This window comes from Xenopus laevis, chromosome 7S (genome assembly GCF_017654675.1).
Source record: "Xenopus laevis strain J_2021 chromosome 7S, Xenopus_laevis_v10.1, whole genome shotgun sequence".
Lineage (NCBI taxonomy): Eukaryota > Metazoa > Chordata > Amphibia > Anura > Pipidae > Xenopus > Xenopus laevis.
This window is the reverse complement of record NC_054384.1, coordinates 110,220,013-110,245,736: the sequence shown is the minus strand read 5'-3', so window position 1 is coordinate 110,245,736 and position 25,724 is coordinate 110,220,013. Positions and strand designations below refer to the sequence as shown.

Here is a 25,724-nt window from a genome sequence, read left to right as displayed (position 1 = left end):
CAGTTAGTCTGCTGGAGTGGGGGAGCATGTTGCTCGCTAAACAAATGACTTCTAGCTGCTTCTCACTGCTGAGACATTGTACCTGCTCTTATTTCATGGTATCGGTGCCAGGACCAGCCATTGTGTCGTTTGCATCGGTAATGATGAGAAGGTCATTTGCTGGGCAATTTACAGTAGTGGAACCGGCCAGAAAACAAGCCGAAATATACACATTTCTGCATGAAGCTGTTTAGTTGCTAAGGAATGGTTATTAGTAGTTCTGAAGCCAGTGGAAAGGAACGAGGGTCTTTAACGATTCACATGGAATGAACGATTTCAAGCAGCTGCGGATCATTTTCCCCTTGTATGGGGGGGGCAGGGAGTTGTTTGCAGTAATATCTACATTCCTGTGAATTTGGGGGTATTCCAATAGGCTATTATTTCTCTTAGAAAGAAAGATGCTGGGACAGACAGGTACCCTTATTTCATCTGTAATATTGTATTTTTTGTGCTGTCTGGCACTTATTTTCTACAGGTTGTTAATTAAGCAGCACTGACACCTATCTGAATCATTAAACCCCAATGCAAAGGAAGCGTGACTTGCTCAGGGCCCCCTGTTGTCCTTTATATTAATTTTTTTCAATTTCTACAATTTTGCTTCTGCAGGTCGGATTCTGCTGGATGAAGACTTGGAGAGGATCATTTTTGTAGCCAACCTTGGGATGGTACCAACCCAGGAGAGCGTGTCCGTGTTGATCAGTACATCGTCTGAGCTTCCTACTCTCTCCAGTGGGGCTGTCAGGGTCCTTCTTCCGCCCGTCTGTGTTCCCAGAGTCACCAACTCCACAGTGGAAAACGGTCTCGCCTCTGTCTCTCCACTTCGACTGTAAGAACTTTGCACAGGCATCAAACCTGCAACTCACTGATAGCCATAGGGTCTCCAGTACTAGAAAATGGGGCAGTTCCATTAGTCAGATGAGCACAGTCATTTTTAGGATAAACAGAAGCTCAACACCCTTGAAAACTCCTAGGTATTCTGTTTGTGCCCTATGGACTGAGGGAATTTGTTTGGGTATATTGGAAGTCTGCTGTAGGCAGGGACCTTTAAATAAAAAGCATCACCTCCTTCTGCATTAGAGGACAGTGCTGGTTTGGTCTTTACACAGTATGGGGTAGAATTAAATAACACTTCAGGTTTGGGGTCAGGATACACAGGTTCATTGTAAATGGGGGGTTGAGGCTTTTTTATCACCAAAAATAGTTATTTCCCACCTTTTGGATAAAATGACCGAATATAAGAAGGTTTGTTGCGTTTACTTATAAAGTGTCCCAAGTGTCCTGCCATCTGGGATGATAAAGGGAATGACATGTCATGTTTGTTGAGTTAATCTAATTTTATTGTCTCTGCTGTTCACTTTTACTGTTTCCACAGGAGAGAGACCGGGCTCACTGGCTCCAGCAAAAAGCTCTGCCTTGCAACACTGTTGGAAACAGAAGCTGTGAATTCCATTGAATATGAACTGACTTTTCATCTGGAGATTCGGGCTCCATATCTCTTAGCAGGTCAGGGACTTTCTGCAGTTTCCATTGTGTAACACTGCCAGGCAGAAAAGGTGGTGGCTTGACATCTCTTGACTTAGTTGGATGGATCCAAAAAAAAAAAATGTCCCCAATCCAACCAATATTTGATGAGATGTGGCAGAACATTGTTTGGTCATGCTCCATGTTTGGTTGTGGATATGATCCAGGGCAGACTACTCTGCACTCATAAACTTTTCACTCAGCTCCATTTGTTTAACCACTTGCCTTTCCAGGCTGTGCAAAGATGGGGTAATTTGGTGAACTAAATGAGCAGTTCTTATGGTTCCCCCTATTGGCTTCTCCAGATTGAGGAGAGTAGGAAGACTGGAACTGATGAGTAAGCTTGCATTAATATAGACAAGATGAAGACAGTAGAACAAAATGAAGGCGGTAAAATAATATGCTTCAATAGGACAAGATGGAGACAGTAGGACAAGATGGAGACAGTAGGACAAGCTGGAGACAGTAGGGTAAGATGGAGAAAGTAGGACAAGATGGAAACAGTAGGACAAGGTGGGAACAGTAGGACAAGATGGGAACAGTAGAACAAGATGGAGAAAGAAGGCCAAGATGGAGATAAAGCTAAAGACAGCATGGAGAAATGGTGACAACAGGACATGATGGCTACAGTGGAGTAAAATGGTGACCGTAGCGCAAAATGGAGGCAGTAGGTCACACTGAAGGCAGTATGGAAAGATGGTAACAGTCATGATGGATAAAGTCTTGATGGATAAGATGGAGACAGTAGGGCAATATGGAAACAGTAGGGCAATATGGAAACAGTAGGGCAGGATGGAGATAGTATGGCAAGATGGAGAAAGAAGACCAAGATCGAGATAGAAAGGCAAGATGGAGACAGTAGGGCAACATGGAAACAGCAGAACAGGATGTAGACAGTAGGACAAGATGGAAATGGTAGAACAATACGAAGACCATAGAGCAAGATAGAAACAGTAGAACAAGATGGAGAAAGAAGGCCAAGGTGGAGACAGTAGGGTAAGATAAAGATGATAACAGTAAGTCATGATGGATACATTAGGATAAAGTGGAAGTTGTAGAAGATGGAAGAAGTAGGGAAAGCTGGAGACAGTAGAAAAAAGTGGAAGGAGTAGGGGATGAAGGTAGTAGGGCTCAGGCAAGACAGTATTAGGCAGTCTCAGGCATCATGGAGAAAGAAGTGCAAGAAGGCAACACTTAACATGAGTGACTGTCAACCTGTTTGGAGAGTGCATCAAACATAGTAGGTGATCACCCTGTGGTCCTTAAGTTGTCCTTTAAGCTTAACATTAGCAGAGGTCCATAGGTTGCACAGTGCTACCTGCTATAAATAGTGGGTCATGCCAAAGGCTGTTTTGTTGTTTGCCCCACTAACACCAACAAGGGCCCTACAGCATTGTGGGAACGAAAGAAGTCATTCCAACAGATTATCTGGGATTCTAAAGACATGGATTGGCTGAGAGTAGTTTTGTACCTAAGTGGGCTGCAGGATTGTTATATTAATATGACCACTAGGGACCTCCTAGATGAACTCTACTATTGAGCTTCTCTTGGCCAAGCTTTTTTGTTAGGTGTTGGGGCACGATGAACCCAGGGCACCCGTCCTTTTACTGATGGAACTATAGGGAAAGACACATATGAAGATCTGTGGAAAAACTTACATAGGTGTATTTTACAGGTGTAGAAAGCCCCACCCATGAAATACGTGCTGATGCCGACCCTTCCGCTCCTTCAGCGAAGAGCATTGTGATCACGCTGGCCAACAAGCACACGTATGACCGACCGGTGGAGATCCTCATCCATCCCAGTGGTACAATGAATATTTGAGCAAAACTAAAACAGGGGTGAGGGTGGGATAGAGGAAAGTGGTTCAGAATGATCTGATATTTCTGTGTATGGAGAGTCCAGGTGGAGGCGAGTTATCCTGCTCTACTGCAATGTGGCCAAGTAGCAGCCCTGTGACTTTTGTCGCACTGTTGGTGGCCACTATCTGCTCAGCTGGTTGGCCACACAAAGATGCCACATAAGAAAAAGGGCAATGCATTCAAATGTCATAGAAAGGGGGTTATTATGAACTCACCAAACACTCAAATAGGATTATGAACTCACCAGACTTTCTTTATTATTATTGTGCACCCTAAATACCTCTGACAGGGGGTACGTGTTGTGACTACCTCCTAAATCTAAGAGTCTAAAGTACAGAGGAACCGACTATAAGTCTGTGTTGGGACTAATTTTCTCATTCCCTCCTCCTCACCCCAGAGCCTCATTTCCCACACATTCTGATGGAGGAAGGAGACATGACCCCCGGTGAATACGAGCAGTTCCTAAGGGGAAAGAACGACTTCATTAGAGGCACCAGAAAGGACCCCAGTCCTGAGAAAAAGGTATGAGGGGCAATAGTCTGCTCTTCAATGATCAGTTGCTTTATGGGACACTGGGCTAAAAAATAATTATTCGAAATACATAAACTCAACCCCAGAGATTTTTAGACCTCTTAGTTAGGCACATACAAAAGATATATAGAAACATTGGGGTGTCACCCTGCTATAGTTCCAGGGGTACCCAGGGCACAAATAAACACTCACCCCAAATCTCTCCTAACTGACCTTCAGGCTGGGCCCCCTTAGCTCATAACAAGGTTACAGATATATAGAAACATTGGGGTGTCACCCTGCTATAGTTCCAGGGGTACCCAGGGTACAAATAAACACTCACCCCAAATCTCCCCCTAACTGACCTTCAGACTGGGCCCCCTTAGCTCATAACAAGGTTACAGATATATAGAAACATTGGGGTGTCACCCTGCTATAGTTCCAGGGGTACCCAGGGTATAAATAAACACTCACCCCAAATCTCCCCCTAACTGACCTTCAGACTGGGCCCCCTTAGCTCATAACAAGGTTACAGATATATAGAAACATTGGGGTGTCACCCTGCTATAGTTCCAGGGGTACCCAGGGTACAAATAAGCACTCACCCCAAATCTCCCCCTAACTGACCTTCAGACTGTGCCCCCTTAGCTCATAACAAGGTTACAGATATATAGAAACATTGGGGTGTCACCCTGCTATAGTTCCAGGGGTACCCAGGGTATAAATAAACACTCACCCCAAATCTCCCCCTAACTGACCTTCAGACTGGGCCCCCTTAGCTCATAACAAGGTTACAGATATATAGAAACATTGGGGTGTCACCCTGCTATAGTTCCAGGGGTACCCAGGGTACAAATAATCACTCACCCCAAATCTCCCCCTAACTGACCTTCAGACTGGGCCCCCTTAGCTCATAACAAGGTTACAGATATATAGAAACATTGGGGTGTCACCCTGCTATAGTTCCAGGGGTACCCAGGGTAAAAAAAATTCACTCACCCCAAATCTCCCCCTAACTGACCTTCAGACTGGGCCCCCTTAGCTCATAACAAGGTTACAGATATATAGAAACATTGGGGTGTCACCCTGCTATAGTTCCAGGGGTACCCAGGGTACAAATAATCACTCACCCCAAATCTCCCCCTAACTGACCTTCAGACTGGGCCCCTTAGCTCATAACAAGGTTACAGATATATAGAAACATTGGGGTGTCACCCTGCTATAGTTCCAGGGGTACCCAGGGTACAAATAAGCACTCACCCCAAATCTCCCTCTAACTGACCTTCAGACTGGGCCCCCTTAGCTCATAACAAGGTTACAGATATATAGAAACATTGGGGTGTCACCCTGCTATAGTTCCAGGGGTACCCAGGGTACAAATAAGCACTCACCCCAAATCTCCCCCTAACTGACCTTCAGACTGGGCCCCTTAGCTCATAACAAGGTTACAGATATATAGAAACATTGGGGTGTCACCCTGCTATAGTTCCAGGGGTACCCAGGGTACAAATAAGCACTCACCCCAAATCTCCCTCTAACTGACCTTCAGACTGGGCCCCCTTAGCTCATAACAAGGTTACAGATATATAGAAACATTGGGGTGTCACCCTGCTATAGTTCCAGGGGTACCCAGGGTACAAATAAGCACTCACCCCAAATCTCCCCCTAACTGACCTTCAGACTGGGCCCCCTTAGCTCATAACAAGGTTACAGATATATAGAAACATCGGGGTGTCACCCTGCTATAGTTCCAGGGGTACCCAGGGTGCAAATAAGCACTCACCCCAAATCTCCCCCTAACTGACCTTCAGACTGGGCCCCCTTAGCTCATAACAAGGTTACAGATATATAGGAACATTGGGGTAACAGTGAGTGCCAATAATCCTCTTTTCTTGACCTCAGACAGAAATAATTCGGAAGAGACTTATTAAGGATATTTGTCACAACCCGGTGGTGATGCTGAACTTCTGCCCAGACCTTCAAGCTGCCCATAGAGATCTGAGCAAGGCGCAGGGGGAGTTCATCTTCCTATTGGATCGCAGCGGCAGTATGAGTGGAGTCAATATCTCCAGAGTCAGGGTAAGGTTGGGGGGTCACACGCAAGGAGGGCTGATATTTAAAGGGAAACTCACAATACTCATTGTTTTAGGAAACCAATACTCGAATTAAAAGCATTTTAATGAAGGTGCCATGGACTCACCCCTATGGAATTGACATGCCTGATATGTGATTGTTACAATTTAACCATCTATTTTAGACTGACATTAAGGATAGTGCCCCCCCATGCTGCCAGATTTACTATAAACAGTGTGCTGAGTATTTTCTTGCAACCCTATTAAATTCTATGCTCTGCCTCATGCTCAGTCCCACTGAGTTTTGTCATGATAAATGTCTAATGAGCTGATATCACTCTGTTCTCAAAGAGTGGAATTAGTCTTTAATGTTAAATACCCAATTTCTGACATTAATTCGATGTTTCTCTCAGCAATTCCATCAATTCCATAACTGCACAGACCCCCTGCAGCCACCTCATCCCTTGATACAGTCATGTAACTCATTCCTGAATATCCTTACAATTTACAGTAGGGGGTACATTATCCCTTATAATACATGAGTGATACTCAGAGTTCCCTGTATAACTCAGCCTGCAGCCTTGTGCCTTTATATGGTCACAGAACAACCCCTCAGTGACTTCTAATATCCTTATCATTTACAGTAGGGGGTACATTATCCCTTATAATACATGAGTGATACTCAGAGTTCCCTGTATAACTCAGCCTGTAGCCTTGTGCCTTTATATGGTCACAGAACAACCCCTCAGTGACTACTAATATCCTTATCATTTACAGTAGGGGGTACATTATCCCTTATAATACATGAGTGATACTCAGAGTTCCCTGTATAACTCAGCCTGTAGCCTTGTGCCTTTATATGGTCACAGAACAACCCCTCAGTGACTTCTAATATCCTTATCATTTACAGTAGGGGGGTACATTATCCCTTATAATACATGAGTGATACTCAGAGTTCCCTGTATAACTCAGCCTGCAGCCTTGTGCCTTTATATGGTCACAGAACAACCCCTCAGTGACTACTAATATCCTTATCATTTACAGTAGGGGGTACATTATCCCTTATAATACATGAGTGATACTCAGAGTTCCCTGTATAACTCAGCCTGCAGCCTTCTGCCTTTATATGGTCACAGAACAACTCCTCAGTGACTTCTAATATCCTTATCATTTACAGTAGGGGGTACATTATCCCTTATAATACATGAGTGATACTCAGAGTTCCCTGTATAACTCAGCCTGCAGCCTTGTGCCTTTATATGGTCACAGAACAGTTAAGGTATCAGCCCAGAGCTTCAGCAGCCCTATAACAGGAATGATAGAGCCCTTCACATTTCCCCCAGCAGCTCCCTATCTTGGATCTTGTTGGGCACCTTGTGTGTGTCGGTGGCTCTGCACATGCTCAGTTGGCTATGTGCTGCTGCTGAGAAGCTAAACTTAGGGGTTGTGGGAAACCCTCAAATCCTTAACTTAATGAGGGTCCAGCTGGTTAAGAATGATTTCTGATGCAGACTGCACTGGTTTCTATGCCTGAATGTAATGTGAATCTGAATGAATGAGTTTTGTATTATGACTTATCTATAATACGCTACTGCATTACCCTGGCACATTGAGAGATATTCAAATTTCACCTTTAAAATACCTTGAATGCACATGTTTGCTGTCAAGGCGTTTAAACGTAATGACACATAATCACAGTCATTCTCCTGGGAGCCTGTGATTGCCGAAGTCTTTGCCGCATTGGTGCCTCTCGCATGGAGTTAAATTGCCAAGCAACACGAATGTGACGGAGGAGACAATTTACGGGGATGATGACATTTTCCCTCTGCAGCTAAATATCGCTGAATTGTGATCATTCACCTCTCCGCTTATCTACAAAGATTCAGGAGTTGCATCGCTTCTGTTATGATCACTGAAGATATATTTATCTTAAGTTAAAGTTAAGATCTTTCCTTTTCTGAATTGCATGTCGGCAGATACTGGCTCCTCTTACTAAAAAGCTGAGGATTTCCCATTCTTAAGCTGAAGAGCTTCAATAAATGCAGAGGTTGCAGTTGGTTGGTGTTTTAGAGGAGACCCTTCCTTTCCTCAGCATTGAGCATTAAGCTTTTCCCTTGCATTGTATTTATAGAAGAAGAGGTCTTTCCCTCTAAAGAACTATGAGAAAACCTTCAGGGAAGAGAACATTTCACACATATAGACATTTCCTTGGCCCAGGAGCTTGCATCTTAATACTGAGCTTTCAGCCATGCAGCACTGAGGGTTCTTTCTCTAGAGAGGTTTTCTTATTCTCCTGTTAAAGGGTAACTTTATATGATACATGTGAAGAGGTTTATCCAAGATTTGGCTTCATGTTTTCTCCATGCAAAGAAAGGTCTAGGTATATATATATATATATATATATATATATATATATATATATATATATATATATATATATATATATATTTCCATACCAGTCAGTGATGCTGGATCTCCTGAGGTAGTGCCAGTGATGAGGCATGACAGTTGGCTGGCATATATTACCACTATAGGAGTAGATCTTGAAGGTGCTATAGTGCTAGGAGGGTCCAGTGAAGACCATCCTACTAAATCACCAACTCTGGGAAGACTAACCCAACAGGCCGACCCATGATCTGTAGATACTAGGACTAGGTACTGGCAGATAGGCAAGGCTAAAGCCTGGCAGGAGAGCAGTCAGAAAATCAGTTTGAAGATAAAAGATAAAGACTAACTCTTGTTCAGTTCAAACCAACATTGGAAAACAATCTCAATGGTCTCTATTGGAATGGAATTACTAGGGCCCACCAAAATATTTGTGCATCCAGTGGTCCAACCTTAATGGTGTTGGTGTGACATGGCTTTGGCGAGCTGACCAAACTCAAGCATGAGACCTACCTTTAAGTCTGAATGGAGAACCGGACACATTTTTCAATTATGCATACCAAACAAAAGTTGGAGAATGATCTCAAGGCACACTGTTAGACTGGGATACCTAGGGCCCACCAGAATATTTGGCATCAAAGAGTCCAACCTTAATGGTATTCGTGTGACATGTCTTTGACATGATGAACAAAGTCAAGCTTGAGACCACCTTTAAAAATTGAGAACCGGCCAAACTATTCAATTATACGAACCAAACAAAAATTGGATAATGATCTTAAGGCTCACTGTTGTACATGGATTCCCAGGGCCCCCCAGAGTATTTGTTATCCAGCTGTTCAACCATAACGGTATTGGTGTGACATGGATTTGGCTAACTGACCAAACTCAAACTTAAGACCAGCCTTTAAGTAAGAATAGAATATTGGCCAAAACTTTCCAATTATACAGATCAAACCATTGTTGGAGAACAGTCTCAAGGCGAACTGTTGGGTGTGGGTTGACTAAGGTTCATCAGAGTATTTGGCATCCAGTTGTCCATTATCAATGGTATTGGAGTGACATGGCTTTGGTGAATTAACCAAACTTAAACTTGAGACCACAGACCAAACAGAAGCTGAAGAACAGTCTTAAGACTCACTGTTGGACTGGGATTCCTAAGTATCTTGTGATGGAGGTTTTTGGGTCTTCCTATTCTTTTTCATGTAAGTGGGTAATCTCTTATAGGCAAAGGGCTATGTTGTTGACAGCCAGTGTTTGACATGGATTGGAAAGTCCTCTTGTGATTGGTCAACTTTGACTGATATGGAAATGAAGAAGACTTGGTAGGTTTTTTCTCTCCCAATGGTTCACAGGATGGGAAAGTTGAGGCTTACTGGGCACATCTTAACACACAGTGATGTGTTGGAGTGACAGCTCTTCTGATGTAAATGGTTGGATGTCCCTATACTTTTTCATGTAAGTGGGTAATCTCTAAAAGGCAAAGTGATATGTCGTTGACAGCCAGTTTTTGGCATGGATTGGAAAGTCCTCTTGTGATTGGTCAGCTTTGATATGGAAATGAAGAGGACTTGATAGGTTTTTTTCTCCCTATGGTTCACAGGATGGGGAAGTTGAGGCCTATGCTATTGGTGTGACGTGAATTTGGTGAATTTACCAAACTGAAGCTTTAGGCCTACCTTTAAGTCTGAATAGAGAAACTGACAAAGTTTCAATTAAAAAGACCAAACAGAAGGTGGAGAACACACGTAAGGCTCACTGTTGGACTAGGATTCCTAAGGGAACCAAACAAACTTTTCAATTATACAGGTCAAACAGAAGCTGGAGAACAGTTTCAAGGCTCACTGTTGTACTGGGATTCCTAAAGTTTCCCAGAGTATTTGGTATCCAGTAGTCTAACCTCAATGGTATTGGTGTGATGTGAATTTGGTGAACTTACCAAACTAAAGCTTGAGACTTACCTTTAAGCCTGAATAGGTAATTAGCCAAAACTTTTCAATTATACAAACGAACAATGGAGAACAGTTTCAAGGCTCACTGTTGATCTGGGATTCCTAGGGCCCCCCAAAGTATTTGACATCTGGTGGTGCAGTCTCAATGGTATTGGTGTGACATGGCTTTGGTGAATCGACCAAACTCAAGCTTGAGACCTATCTTTAAGTCTGAATAGAGAACCAGCCAAAATGGAACTGTCCAAACTCAAGCATGATACCTACCTTTAAGTCTGAATAGAGAACCAGCCAAAACCTTTCAATTATACAAACCAAACCAACTTTGGAGAACAATCTCAAGGCTCACTGTCGGACTGGGATTTCATGGGTCCCCCAAAGTATTTGACATCCAGTGGTCCAACCTCAATAGTACAGGTGTAACATGGGATGTGGTAAACTGACCAAACTCAAGCTTGAGACCTACTTTTAAGTCTGAATAGAGAACTGACCAAACTTTTGAATTATGCAGACCAAAGAAAAGGTGGAGAACAATCTCAAGGCTCACTGTTTGGTTGTCTCAATAAAATTGATGACCTTCAACAACATTATTCTATAGAAACCTCTTCATAAAAGCACGTTGTCTTCCTCTGCCGCAGGCAGTTCCAAACTGTCAGCTCTACAGGACTGGGGCTCAAAGTGCTGGAATAATCCTGTGCTTAGCTCCGTGTGCTATTAGTAGGGCTCTATAATAAAATAAAAATGATGTAGTGGAAGAGGTGGGGGGTGCAGGACCCTGGAGCAAGTGATTTATTTGTTGTCATAGAGCTGCTGTACATCCACTTTCACACAACAGGACACACAATGAATAACTATTAGTGTAAAGTTCAGTGCCCCAGTTACTGTATAGTAAAAGGTGCAGGGGGGCTATTTGATTCACTGTGCTGGGACATTGGTTCTTAAATCTTTATATATAATAAAAATAGCAAATCCAAACTGTGGGGACCCCACCTGCTAAACTAAGTCTCATTATTTGTTCATGCTACGTGTCGTATGAGATACCGCCTGCCCCTCAGCTCATTAGCATATATGCAAAGTGCCACCTAATGAATGCTCTGAAATGATTATTCTATTTTTGGGGTACAATGCTCTATATTTTGGCTGATTTTAACTTCAAAACTCCTCATTTTGAAGATTTAAAAAGTAGGGGTGTTTCACCTTTACATTAACTTCAGTAATATCCTGAGGCAGTTTGCAGTTGGTCTTCATTTTTTTTCCTTTGTGTTCATTTTCAGATTTTTCCAGTTTGGACGTTCAGCAGATATCTGGTTGCTTGGGTCCAGTTTTCTCTGGCAACGAGGCAGTGGTTGGAATGAGTGAGAGCTAAATAGACACAATTTATACCCCTCGCTTACTCACATGTTCCTTTCAGATTTTCTGTGTAGGGCCCAAGAGTATAATTATTTTCCAAGTGTGAAATATAATTATGAGGTGTTGTGACTTCACAGAACCAGTAATTGGGGGGGGGGGGGGTGCTGTGCTACCAGATCAAATAATAAGCAAATAGGGGGGTAGGTCTCCCTGTTATAATAGGAGTGAGGGGAAAGGGAATGGATGTGTTATGGTGTAAGCAAGAGCGTTAATCGGGATAATTATGGCAATTGATTTTATTATTGTGCACTTTATCTTTGATTTGCTTCAGTCCATTTAACTGTACATTGCTGATTGGCTAACACTGCATATGAGCAGATCCACTTTAGATAGGTGAGAGCTCTGATTCTTTTCAATACCTGTTCCTGGACTGTTCTCTTTCCCATGGTCAGACAGGAACCTCCCCCTGGGTAAGTGAATCCAATCTCCCCCAGTACTTACCCAGGTACAGAGCTCTGATTCTCTGTACTTCCTGCTCCTGGGCTGTTCACTTCCCCATGGTCAGACAGGAACCTCCCCCTGGGTAAGTGAATCCAATCTCCCCCAGTACTTACCCAGGTACAGAGCTCTGATTCTCTGTACTTCCTGCTCCTGGGCTGTTCTCTTTCCCATGGTCAGACAGGAACCTCCCCCTGGGTAAGTGAATCCAATCTCCCCCAGTACTTACCCAGGTACAGAGCTCTGATTCTCTGTACTTCCTGCTCCTGGGCTGCTCTCTTTCCCATGGTCAGACAGGAACCTCCCCCTGGGTAAGTGAATCCAATCTCCCCCAGTACTTACCCAGGTACAGAGCTCTGATTCTCTGTACTTCCTGCTCCTGGGCTGTTCTCTTTCCCATGGTCAGACAGGAACCTCCCCCTGGGTAAGTGAATCCAATCTCCCCCAGTACTTACCCAGGTACAGAGCTCTGATTCTCTGTACTTCCTGCTCCTGGGCTGTTCTCTTCCCCATGGTCAGACAGGAACCTCCCCCTGGGTAAGTGAATCCAATCACCCCCAGTACTTACCCAGGTACAGAGCTCTGATTCTCTGTACTTCCTGCTCCTGGGCTGTTCTCTTTCCCATGGTCAGACAGGAACCTCCCCCTGGGTAAGTGAATCCAATCTCCCCCAGTACTTACCCAGGTACAGAGCTCTGATTCTCTGTACTTCCTGCTCCTGGGCTGTTCTCTTTCCCATGGTCAGACAGGAACCTCCCCCTGGGTAAGTGAATCCAATATCCCCCAGTACTTACCCAGGTACAGAGCTCTGATTCTCTGTACTTCCTGCTCCTGGTCTGTTCTCTTTCCCATGGTCAGACAGGAACCTCCCCCTGGGTAAGTGAATCCAATATCCCCCAGTACTTACCCAGGTACAGAGGTAACGGCACAGACTCGCTTTCCCAGTGACCAGAACCTCTGGGCCAGGTAAAAAGCTGATGGTGACTGTTCTTCTCTTCATTTCCCAGGATGCAATGCTGGTCATTCTGAAAAGCCTGATGCCAACGTCTCTTTTCAACATTATTGGATTCGGCTCCACGTTTAAGACACTGTTTCCCTGTAGCCAGAACTATAATGAGGTAAAAGGGCTCAACTTGTCCTGTTGGGGCAAATACCCACCAGCTGAAGTATATTTGCTTTATAATATAGAGACAGTTATAAGGAACCTATACATTCACATGAGAAGTAAAGGTTTTAGTGTTCTTATTGACTTGCCAATATATTTGTATGTTATTTTATTTTGTACTGCAGGTATGGGATCTGTTATCCAGAAATCTGTTATCTCACATAGACTCAATTTATTCAAATAATCCAAAATTATAAACATTTCCTTTTTCTGTGTAATAATAAAACAGTCGCTTGTACTTGATCCCAACTAAGATATAATTAATCCTTATTGGAGGCAAAACCAGCCTATTGGCTTTATTTCATGTTTATATGATTTTCTAGTAGACTTAAAGGGGACCCGTCACCCAAAAAAATTATTAAAAATCCTATTTTATCACATCAGTCAAGCAAAATTAACTTAAATTACACTGTATAAATTATTTGAATCTTGTTTCCTTCAGTCTGGGAATTCAAAATGATAGCAAACAGGCAGCAGCCATTTTGTGCACACTGTTAAGGCAAGCCTTGCATCATCTCAGAATCTTCTTTGTGCACCAGAATGGGGGACCTAATGTCCATTCCCATGCCCTGGCTACACAATTAAACGGTAAAGAGAACGGGGGAATGTGAGGAGAGCAGTGAAATCTATGAAGTGCTGAATGGAAAGTGAAAGTAATTGTCTGTCCCGCCTCTATGCCCATGGCATAGAGGAGGGGCAGACAATATTTGATTGACAGCTGAGATTTTTAAATGAGTTTACAACAGCTATGAATGCTTTAAAAAGAAATAGAAATTGGATTTCATGTTTAATTTGAAAAGGACTTTTATTATACAGATTTTTGTGTCTGGGTGACAGGTCCACTTTAAGGTGAAGATTCAAATTAGGAAAGATCCGTTATCTGGAAAGCCCCATATCCCAAGCATCCTGGATAACAGGTCCCATACCTGTATTGAGAATTTATAGATATCCTGGTGAACTACCTGAGCTTTCTGCCTACCTGGAGACAGTAGGGCAAAATGGAGAAAGTAGGGCAAGAGGGAGACATTAGGGCAAAATGGAGACAGAAGACAAAACAGAGACAGTAGGGCAAGAGAGAGACAATAGAACAGGATGGAGACAGTAAGACAAGATGGAGACAGTAGGGCAAGATGGAGACAGTAGGGCAAGATGGAGACAGTAGGGCAAGATGGAGACAGTAGGACAAGATGGAGACAGAAGACAAGACAGAAACAGTAGGACAAGAGGGGGACAATGGGATAAGCTAAAGACAGTGGAGCAAGATGTAGACAGTAGGACAAGATGGAGACAGTAGGGAAAATTGTAGACAATAGGGCAAAATGAAGACAATAGATCAGGCATGTCCAAAGTCAGGCCCACGGGCTAATTGCGGCCCCTTTTCAAATTTACACCAGATGGAGACAGTAGGGCAAGATGGAGACAGTAGGGCAAGATGGAGACAGTAGTCAAGATGGAAATAGTAGTGCAAGGTGGAGACAATAGGGAAAGATAAAGACAGTAGTGCAAATTCGAGACAGTAGGGCACATTTGAGACAATAGGGCAAGATGAAGACAGTAGGGCAAGATTGAAACGGTAGGGCAAGATGAAGACAGTAGAGCAAATTGGAGGCAATAGGGCAAGATGAAGACAGTAGGGCAAGTTGGAGACAGTAGTCAAGAGGTAAATACTAGTGCAAGGTGGAGAAAGTAGGGCAAATTGGAGACAACAGGGCAAGTTGGAGACAGTAGGACAAGATTGAAACAGTAGGGCAAGATGGAGACAGTAGGGCAAGTTGGAGACAGTAGTCAAGATGGAAATAGTAAAGCAAAATTAATACAGTAGAGCAAATTGGAGACAATAGGGCAAGATGTAGACAGTAGGACAAGATTGAGACAGTAGGGCAATATGGAGACATTAGAGCCAATTTGAGACAATAGGGCAAGATGAAGGCAGTAAAGCAAATTGGAGGCAATAGGGCAAGATTAAGACAGTAGTGCAAGTTGGAGACAGTAGTCAAGTTGGAAATAGTAGAACAAGTTGGAGACATTAGGGCCAAATGAAGACAGTAGGACAGGTACAATATGGCCATCTGCATGCTGGGACACATTGGGTTGACCCTGCTGATGGGCCTCAGGATTACACCGCAGGACTGCAGAGATCAGTAGGAAAGACTGTTTCAGCTTGTTGATGTGTTACACTTCCTACATTTATTTATTTTGGGCAGTTTTAAAGGAGGGCCTGGGGCCCCAGCATGGCTGCCATTAGTCTGTTCCATCTAATAAAAGACTGATGTATATATATATATGCTCAGCAGTATTTCTAGGTCTTTTAAGCTGTACTTTTTGAAGCTGAACAAGAAGTTGATTTAATTTTAAAAACTCATCCCATAAGTCAATCTGATCATTAGGGGCAAGATCTGAGCCCATTTATTGTGTTATCATTGTATTGTGTTATCATTGTATTGTGTTATCATTGTATTGTGTTATCATTGTATTGTGTAACGGGGACAATGCGCATTATCGGGATTGTAAGGAAGTGTCTGTTTATCTTTGGGTGTTTGTTTGACTGGTCTTTAGTCCAAAGTTGAATTATATTTCCCTCCATTCCTTATAGTGATTATATTATATAATATGGTGATTTGTATCAGGGGAGCTTCTCTCTGTTTCGGGAATAACCCGACACTTTATAACTATAACTGGATCAAGGTAGAACATTAAGGTGAGTCTGAGTGGAGGGACAGCGCCATCTGCTGTCAGAGTTGAAGATTGACTGGAACCAGAACCCCCACCTTATGTCTGTGTGAGTTTTCTCCAACAATCCCGAAAAACCAACATACAGGCAGGTTAATTGGTTCCTGATGAAAATGACCCCAGTGAGTTTAATAGGGAAATTAGACTCCGTTATATAACTATAGAGTAATAATGAGATCAATTCCAATGCACAGTGAATATAAATCTCTAGACTGTAATGTTTGTTCTGCAAAATTGTTATGCCTGCTTTATGGGAGCTGAGATTCTAGCTATCTGTATAACAGAGCATTCTGTCCCAGTGGCTGCACAGATCCTATCTGATCCCCATTGTAAGCAGCAGTCCTGTCCTGCTTTATGGCAGCTGAGATTCTAGCTATCTGTATAACAGAGCATTCTGTCCCAGTGGCTGCACAGATCCTATCTGATCCCCATTGTAAGCAGCAGTCCTGTCCTGCTTTATGGCAGCTGAGATTCTAGCTATCTGTATAACAGAACATTCTGTCCCAGTGGCTGCACAGATCCTATCTGATCCCCATTGTAAGCAGCAGTCCTGTCCTGCTTTATGGCAGCTGAGATTCTAGCTATCTGTATAACAGAACATTCTGTCCCAGTGGCTGCACAGATCCTATCTGATCCCCATTGTAAGCAGCAGTCCTGTCCTGCTTTATGGCAGCTGAGATTCTAGACCACAAGTTCCATAACAACAGGAGTTATTATCAGAGAGACATAATGGGAAATCTTAGCAAAGCAAAGTAAACAACTTTGTGTTTCAGAAATGTGTGATGCCATGAATATAAATTGTAACACCAAAATTAGTTATACAGTTGTGGGCCCCTGTAATGCAGGAATGATAGAACCCCATTTCTAGTTGTTTAAATAAACCAGGGATTACCAGCCTGCCACTCTCCAGCTGTTGGTAAACTACAACTCTCTTTCAGTTACAGTGGATACAGTAGATGGAGTGCAGAGACTGTATAATTTCAGTACACAATTGATCCCGGCCCTCCCTTCATATCCAGGGCAGCCGATGCCCCAGTTCAAGCTGTTTAATCCCCTGTTGTTCTCACATTCAGTTTAAGGGAAGGGAATTCCTGGTATAATTAGTCTGCAATCTGCTCCTCTGATCTCTGTCTGCTGAAAAATGGCTTTTTGCCCAAAAATGAATAAACTGACACTGAAGTGTTTGGCTGTCACTGCTTTCAGGGAGTTGTTCTGATCTTCTCAACACAAGGGCCGAATGTTAATATTGTTTTACTGCACATCCCAGTGATAATCCCCATTCATCTGATTATTGGGGACAATGGGCTTCCCCAACTACTTTCTTGTAAGGAGATTCTAATACTACAGAACAGTGACGGGAGGCCAGAGGGCTAAGAATGACATGCAAATAGTCCAATAGATTAATAAAAGAAGAGAAGCAATAATTCCTATGAGATCATGAGAAATGCCATACATGGGTTCTAGGTCACTCATAGGGTTCCCATTCAGGCTGGTCTGGGTTTCCCTTGTGACTTTGGTCAGTTAATATAATCCAATGACGACCCCCTTGTGTTCTGACCCTAGGAAAGTCTGGCCATCGCCTGTGACAGTATCAAGAGACTTCGAGCGGACATGGGGGGAACCAACATCTTATCCCCCCTCAAATGGATCTTCCGACAGCCGGGGTGCAGGGGGTACCCCAGACTGCTCTTTCTGTTGACTGATGGGGCTGTCAGTAACACCGGCAAAGTCCTTGAACTCATCCGCCACCATTCATCCGTCACAAGGTACGAGGTGGGGGGTCTCTAGAGCAAGGGGTCTCGAGATTGCAAAGCATCAGGGAGTCATGGGCTTTATGGTCTGCTATAGGCTTGGCCCCCTAATCTAAAGAAAAATCTCTTTTCCACTGTCCTTGTCAATCATTGACAATTATTAGTGATTATTAGAAAAGTGAATTTTGTTGCCTTTGTCCCCATAGGTGCTACAGCTTTGGAATTGGCCAGAATGCCTGTCGGAGGCTGGTGCAAGGTGTGGCCAGTGTATCCAAAGGGAGCGCAGAATTCCTAAGCGAGGGGGAGAGGCTCCAGCCAAAGGTATCTCAGCAAGAACAGTGGGGTAGAAGGGTTTAGAGCAGGGATCCCCAACCTTTTGAACCCATGAGCAACATTCAGAAGTAAAAGGAGGTGGGGAGCAACACAAACATGAAAAATATTCTTGGGGTGCCAAATAAGTGCTGTGATTTTCCATTTGGTTTCACATGAAGATTGTCAACCTACATTGAGACTCTGTTTGGCAGTGCACCTGGTTTTTATACAACTAAAACTTGCCTCCAAGCCTGGAATTCAAAAATAAGCTCCTGCTTTGAGGCCACTGGGAGCAACATCCAAGGGGTTGGAGAGCAACATGTTACTCACAAGCTACTGGTTGGGGATCACTGGTTTAGAGCAATGCTAAATTGTAATGATACAGTTACCCATGGCAACCAATCAGAAATGTATTTCCAACATCCTATAACTACTTACCAAATGAAAACAAATGTACTTGGTTGCTATGGGTATTTAAGATGGAATTGCTCGGTTGCTGGACCTTTGGTGTCCGGATGTTTGGACTCAAACACTAGACTCTGTCCAACTGTTTCCCTGATGAGCCACTAGAGGTTTTGGGGGTCAAGTATCTTCTACGTATCTTCTACCTCCCCTTTTCTCACTGTTGCAACCTACAAACTCATTAAGGCCAGGTGTCAGCAATCCTTCTTTCAAGGGCCTAGATAAACCTGGCACGTCATTCTACTAATTTTTTGATCATTAAACTCCCCTGCTAGATCCAGCCCTTGACCCTTGTCAATTTAGGCCTTGGTCCCTATGAAGCTCTGCCTTGGTCCCTATGAATTCCTTATGAAGCCCTGCTTTGGTCCCTATAAAGCTCTGCCTTGGTCCCTATAAAGCTCTGCCTTGGTCCCTATAAAGCTTTGCCTTAGTCCCTATGAATCAGTGGATGAAGTGAGAGCTTCTACGTGTGCAGCTTTCAGAAGCAAATCTCTGGGGCTGTCTAACTACATTTTCATAAAATAATCATCTTCTTGGGTTAGTTCTCCTTTAAGCAGATAATTATCATTTCAGTATGTGTACAAAAACAAATATATTAGGCATTTGCAGGGTGCAGACTATCCCATTCTACTGGCAATGAGGCGATATACAGTATATCACCATGAAAATCAAGTCCAACTTAATCTGATTGTGTTTAATTCTTCTCCCGTCTTTTCCCCAGGAAATCTCATTTTTACTAGTAGCCTCTCATTCTCCCATAACATGAAATTAAATTTGTTTGCCGCACTGTCCAGTAGGGAGGAAAATCTCTCAAATGCACTTTTCATGCCATGGGGCTTTTATTGAGTGTTGGGGAGATTAAGGGCATTTTGACCCAGATGCTCCATAAATAACAAAACACTGGATGGTGTTAATAGTCTGGAGAGTTGCAGCAGAAACAACAATCAAATTAAAGTTTCATTTTACGATAAATAAAACCCACAACAATGAGGTTGGTTCTTCTGATATCTCTGGAGGAAAGAAATGTCAGGTTGATGGAACACTGAAAAAACATTTAGGTACAGCGGAATAACTAAAGTTGACTTAAAGTCTAAGAATCTGTAATGACCAATCAGATGTTTCCTTACAAACAAAGGACCAATTGACTCTACCTTTTGTTTGGTTGCCATGGGTTACTAGACCTGGATCAAACTCTCCTGTATATATATTTTAAGAGGACATAATATTGAATTGAAGACCAGAAAATCTTTATCTTCTCCTCAGACTGTTGCTTCTTTTTAGATGTTACAGTCCCTGAAGAAGTCCATGGCTCCTGTGTTGAGCGATGTCACAGTGGAATGGGTATTTCCAGAGAATTTCGAAGTCCTGATCTCCCCTGTCAGCTCTAGTTTTCTTTTCCCAGGTGATCGCCTGGTGGGATATGTCGTTGTGTGTAACACTTCCCGTTATCTTTCCAACCCTCAATCGGTGAGTCCTTCTTTTTATTCTTAAAGCCTAAATTGGATCAAAATATTTTTATATTGTGAGAAAATGGAAACTTTTGAGCTGCCAGGTGCCATTTTTATACCATGGGAAGGTAAGACCTGTTGAGATGCCAGTTCTCATGTTTATATAATGGGATGAGTTGGCTGCTTGACCTACCAAGTGCCATTTTTATACTATGGGAAGACAGAATCTCTTGAAATGGCAGGTGACCTTTTTATACCATGGGAAGTAAGGACCTCTTGAACCACCGTGTGCCATTTTTATATCATAGGAGGATCAGACCTGTTAATATAGCAGTTCTCATGTTTAAATCATGGGAAGAATGGGCTGCTTGAGCTACAAGGCGCCATTTTAATATCACAGGAAGAGAGAAACTCTTAAATTCCAGGTGCCATTTTTATATCATGGGAAGCAAGGACCTCTTGAACCACCATGTGCAATTTTAATATCATGGGAAGGTCAGACCTGTTGAGATATCAGTTCCCATGTTCATATCATGGGAACAATGGGCTGCTTGAGCTACAAGGTGCAATTTTTTTTACTATGGGAAGAGGAGACCTCTTGAGCTACGAGGTGCCATTTTTATACTATGGGAAGAGGGGACCTCTTGAGCTATGGGGTGCCATTTTTATACTATGGAAAGAGGGGACCTCTTGAGCTATAAGGTGGCATTTTTATACCATGGGAAGAGGGGACCTCTTGAGCCACGGGGTGCCATTTTTATACTATGAGAAGAGGGGACCTCTTGAGCTACGAGGTGCCATTTTTATATCACAGGAGGAGAGAACCTTTTGAAAAGCCAGGTGCCATTTTTATACTATGGGAAGAGGGGACCTCTTGAGCTAGGAGGTGCCATTTTTATACTATGGAAAGAGGGGACCTCTTGAGCTACGGGGTGCCATTTTTATATCACAAGAAGAGAGAACCTTTTGAAATTCCAGGTGCCATTTTTATATCATGGGAAGTGAGGACCTCTCAAGCTACCAGGTGCCATTTTCATATTATAGTAAAATCCGACCAGATGAGATACCAGTTTCCATGTTTATATTGTGGGAAGAATGGACTGCTTGAGCTTCATGGTGCAATTTTTACTATGGGAAGAGGGGACCTCTTGAGCTGCGAGGGGCCATTTTTATATCATGAGAAGACCAGACCTGTTGAGATACCAGTTTCCATGTTTATATAATCGGAATAATTTGCTGCTTGAACTACGAGGTGCCATTTATACTATGGGAAGAAGGGAACTCTTGAACTCTTGAGTTGCAATTTTTATTTTACAGGAAGAGAGAACCTCTTGAGCTGCCAGGTGCCATTTTTATAACATGGAGAGATCAGACCTTTTGAGATAGTAGTTCCTGTGTTTATATCATGGGAAGAATGGGCTGCTTGAGCTACAAGGTGCAATTTTCATACTATGGGAAGAGGGAACCTCTTGAGCTACCAGGTGCAATCTTTAGCTGTGTGCTCAACAACCGTAACAACAACAAATATTCATAAAATGTAGTCTTATGATATATATCTTATCCAGCAATACATAACAGCACCTCTTAACTTCTTTATGAAAGGGTTTGTTGTCATCTAGATTTATGGGGCACTTGTGCTTATACTGAAATGGGGACTGATATTCCACAAAACATTACAGTTATGGCAAAATAAACTAACTAAGTTGGCCTAAGGTGTCCATTTGGTATAACACTGGCTACATGTCTTATAGTATTGAGATCCTATTGATGCCTATTAATTATCTATGTCTATAGAGTAGAATTGAGATTCTATTGATACCTATTGATTACCTGTTACTCCAAAATATTAAACACCAGGCGTTCGACTCAATAGAATGGCAGTATTTGTGGGCAGTCATGAGGAAATTTGGGTTTGGCCCTGGTTTTATTAGATGGGTTCAAATGTTATATTCTAAACCTACTGCATGTATTCAGGGCCGCCATCAGGGGGGGACAGGGGGGACAAGCGTACCGGGCCCGGGCATGAAGGGGGGCCCGGCAGCGCTGCATTTTTTTGAAGATCCGGGCCCCCCTTACGAGCGCCCGAGCCGTACGTCTTGCCTCTTCAGTGCCGAATGCGGAAGTGCCGAAAAGCCGAAGCCGATGCGACGAAAAGACCCGAAGTCACGGAAAAAGCCGAAGTCCCGAAGTCACGAAGCGCCGAAAAGACCCGAAGTCACGAAAACAGCCGAAGCCGAAGTCCTGAAGCGGTGAAAAGACCCGAAGTCACGAAAGGAGGCGAAGTTGAAGTACTGAAGCCATGAGTTCAATTCTACTGAACACCAGTTTGTGTTTTTTTTTTTTTTAATCCCCTGGCCACCAATGTATTATTTTAATATTCTATAGGCCCCTGCCACCAATCTTTTTTTTAAAACTTTTGTTTTTGGGGCCCCAATTTTTTTTTTAACTCGTAAGGGGCCCCTTGCCACCATTGTTTTTTTTTGGGTTTTTTTAAAAAAAAATTAATTTTCTTTTTGGTGGCCCCAAATTTTTTTAACTTGTAAGGGGGCCCCTGCCACCATTTTTTTTTTTTTCAAAAAAATTTTTTTTTCTCCAAATTTTTTTTTTGGGGCCCCAATTTGTTTTTAACTTATAAGGGGGCCCCTGCCGCCAATGTTTTTTTTTTTTTTCAAAAAAAAATTAATTTTTTTTCAAATTTTTTTTTGGGGCCCCAATTTGTTTTAACTTATAAGGGGGCCCCTGCCGCCAATGTTTTTTTTTTTTTTTTCAAAAAAAATTGTTTTTCAAATTTTTTTTGGGGGCCCCAATTGTTTTTAACTTAGAAGGGGGCCCCTGCCACCAATGTTTGTTTTATTTTTTAGTTTTTTTTACATTTTTTTTTGTTGGGGCCCCAAGTTTTTTTTAACAGGGGGCCCCTGCCACCAATGTTTTAAAAAAAAAAAAATTTTAATTTTTTTTTTTTGGGGCCCCAATTTTTTTTATAAGGGGGCCCTGACCATCAATAGCTTTTTACAACTTGTGTGGGGGGGGGGTTACTTTTTTAGCGCTGATGTCTGTGTGGTCTTTTAACTGCGATGTGGGCGGGATATGGGGCGGAGCTTGGTCGTCAGTGTGGGCGGGGCCCAGGGGGCCCCAAAAATTTTGTTGTACGGGGCCCCGTGATTTCTAATGGCGGCCCTGCATGTATTAAAGTTAATGGCATGGTGTCCTCCTATTTCCCCCTGGCTAGGGGAACTAGACAGGGATGCCCCTTGTCTCCTTTTTTATTTGCAGTAGCAATTGAACCTTTAGCCACCCGTCTCCATCAGGCTCCGAGGGTTGTGGGATTCAAGCATGGTGCACTGGAAGATAAGATTGCTTTGTACGCGGATGATATGTTATTGTTCTTAGAAAATTCGGGTTCATCTTTGCAAGAGGCCTTGGGTATTATAGAGAGATTTGGTGACTACTCTGGACTAACTATAAATAAATCTAAGTCCGTTATTCTCCCTATTGATGAGAGACCTATTCAACCTACTAGTTCACATGGTATTAAATGGGTGAATAAATTTAAATATCTGGGGATTATTATTTCTCTAGATCATAATCTGTACATCTCAGATAATCTTAACCCAGTAGTAGAGCAATTTGGAAAGGCAGTTAAAGTATGGTCCTGTTTACCAATTTCCCTATGGGGTAGAATTAACTTGTATAAAATGATTTATCTTCCTAAGCTTTTGTATAAACTACATAACTCTCCTGTATGGATCTCAGAATATAATTTTCGCAAGTTTAATTCTATTTTACTGCCTTTCATATGGGCTAATAAATCCCCACGTATTTCATGGACCTCATTAACAGCTTCGCTGGATAAAGGGGGGCTTGGCTTTACCCCATCTACGGTACTATTTTTTGGCTAGTCAAATTTATCATATTCACAGTTGGTTTCATAGTGATGTGGAGGATCCAGCTTTGTTAATTATGGCTTCCAGAATTGGATCATTGGAGGCCCTTAAAAACTTGCCATATAGACGGCTGTGTGATTATGATGACTACCCATCTACAATAGTGGTTCCATTTAAAGCATGGGAAATTGCCTGTTCGTATATAGGCCATAAGTCCCCTTTGATATCTCCCTATTTGCCATTGTGGAGGAATTCTAATTTGCCTCACTTTAAAACTCTGCAAGATTGCTCGTATTGGACTGCAAAAGGCTGTAAGCTGCTGGGAGAAATTCTGGTAAACCAGGTATTTCCTACTTTTCAACAAATGAAGGTTCAATTTAGTGAATCAGAATTGCAATCCTTTCGTTATCTCCAGTTGCGCCACGCTTTCAAGGCTCAGTTTTCATCTCTGGAGGTGACATATAATATCCCCTCGATAGAGCGGATATTGAGGGATCCGAAGAGGGATAAACTGACCGCTAGGCTCTATCAGGAGTTATTAAACACTATTCCTTCACCATTTGACAAGGCACGGAGACGTTGGCAACAGATAGTCCCTGATATTAGTGAAGAACAGTGGGAAGAGGCTACTGGTTCAATTTATGGTGATCTAATTTCTTTACGGGATAGACTTGTTCAATATAAGTTCATTCAACAGTTGTATATAACTCCTATAAAGAGGCAGAAAATGGGTAGAGAAACTGAAGCAAATTGTCCAAGATGTCAGGAGCCAGACGCATCTTTTTTGCATATGGCATGGTAATGTCCTCCAGTGCAAAGGTTTTGGAGGGAAGTGATTGGATATTTGGGTGACAACTTAGCACTTCCCTGTGGTTATTCCCCAGGAACCTGTTTACTGGGACTGGTAGATGATTTAGTACCTTTAAACAAAACTAGAGCACTTATGCGGGTTATACTGTTTTATGCCAAGAAATTAGTGATAATGAATTGGATGGGTAAGAAAAATCCGACCATTACTCAATGGGTTACTCTAGTTAATAAAATACTTCCCTCTATTAAGCTTACTTATCGGGCCCGAGGGTGCCCGGAGAAATTTGAGAAAATATGGAATCCATGGCTGAAGATAAACGGTTTGGGAAAATTGTAGAAAGTTATATCTATAATCTAGCTAAACTCAGGTTGGACGCTGGGTATAACATGCTGTGAATTATGATAACATTTAAATGATTTAAGCGAATTAATCAATCAGTACTCTGGTGGATAACTGAACTTGAATTTGTATTTGTGAACCAGGTTTTGTGTTGTGTCTTTCTCCTTCCCCCCCTTTTTTTTTTTTTTTTTTTCTTTCTTTTCTTTCTTTCTCTCTCTCTTTCCCTTTTACCTTCTGGTGGTAGTGAATATGAGAGGTTGGTGGGAACCACACTATAATAGAGTTGATCATTCAAGGGGTAATGGTATTGGGTGAGGGGTAACACTGGGATTGGTGTTGATAAGGGTATAAATGAATGGGAAGGATATTGAGAATTATTATATGGTGTTGCTGTGGTTAAGGGGGAGATAGGACACAGATATGATCGAGTGAGGGGAAACACTGGGATTGTTTTGGTAAGGGTATAACCTAATGGGATTGGTATTACAACTTATTCACATTATATTGCTGTGGTTAAGGGGGAGGTAGGACACAGACATGAGTTAATGCGATAGCACATGTATAATGAATCGCATAGGGGGGTAATATATGTAGCTACACACAGTAGCCTATGGGTAACGTACCCGAGGATGGGTTAAC

At 42.6% G+C, this 25,724-nt stretch overlaps 1 protein-coding gene across 2 annotated transcripts in view; it reads left to right on the top strand.

Annotated features, from left to right (window-relative positions):
• The window catches only part of vwa5b1.S (von Willebrand factor A domain containing 5B1 S homeolog), a 67,004-nt gene that overhangs the window by 15,251 nt on the left and 26,029 nt on the right, over positions 1 to 25,724 (top strand). For both annotated transcript variants that reach the window (XR_005963096.1, XM_041571758.1), the window contains exons 4-12: positions 646 to 865; positions 1,412 to 1,542; positions 3,236 to 3,367; positions 3,820 to 3,944; positions 5,835 to 6,011; positions 13,191 to 13,301; positions 17,642 to 17,844; positions 18,036 to 18,150; positions 19,885 to 20,070. Coding sequence is in view for 1 of the 2 variants with exons in the window: in XM_041571758.1 (XP_041427692.1) it covers positions 646 to 865; positions 1,412 to 1,542; positions 3,236 to 3,367; positions 3,820 to 3,944; positions 5,835 to 6,011; positions 13,191 to 13,301; positions 17,642 to 17,844; positions 18,036 to 18,150; positions 19,885 to 20,070 (1,400 nt within the window). In the remaining variant the exon portion in view is untranslated. The remainder of the gene's footprint in view (positions 1 to 645; positions 866 to 1,411; positions 1,543 to 3,235; positions 3,368 to 3,819; positions 3,945 to 5,834; positions 6,012 to 13,190; positions 13,302 to 17,641; positions 17,845 to 18,035; positions 18,151 to 19,884; positions 20,071 to 25,724) is intronic.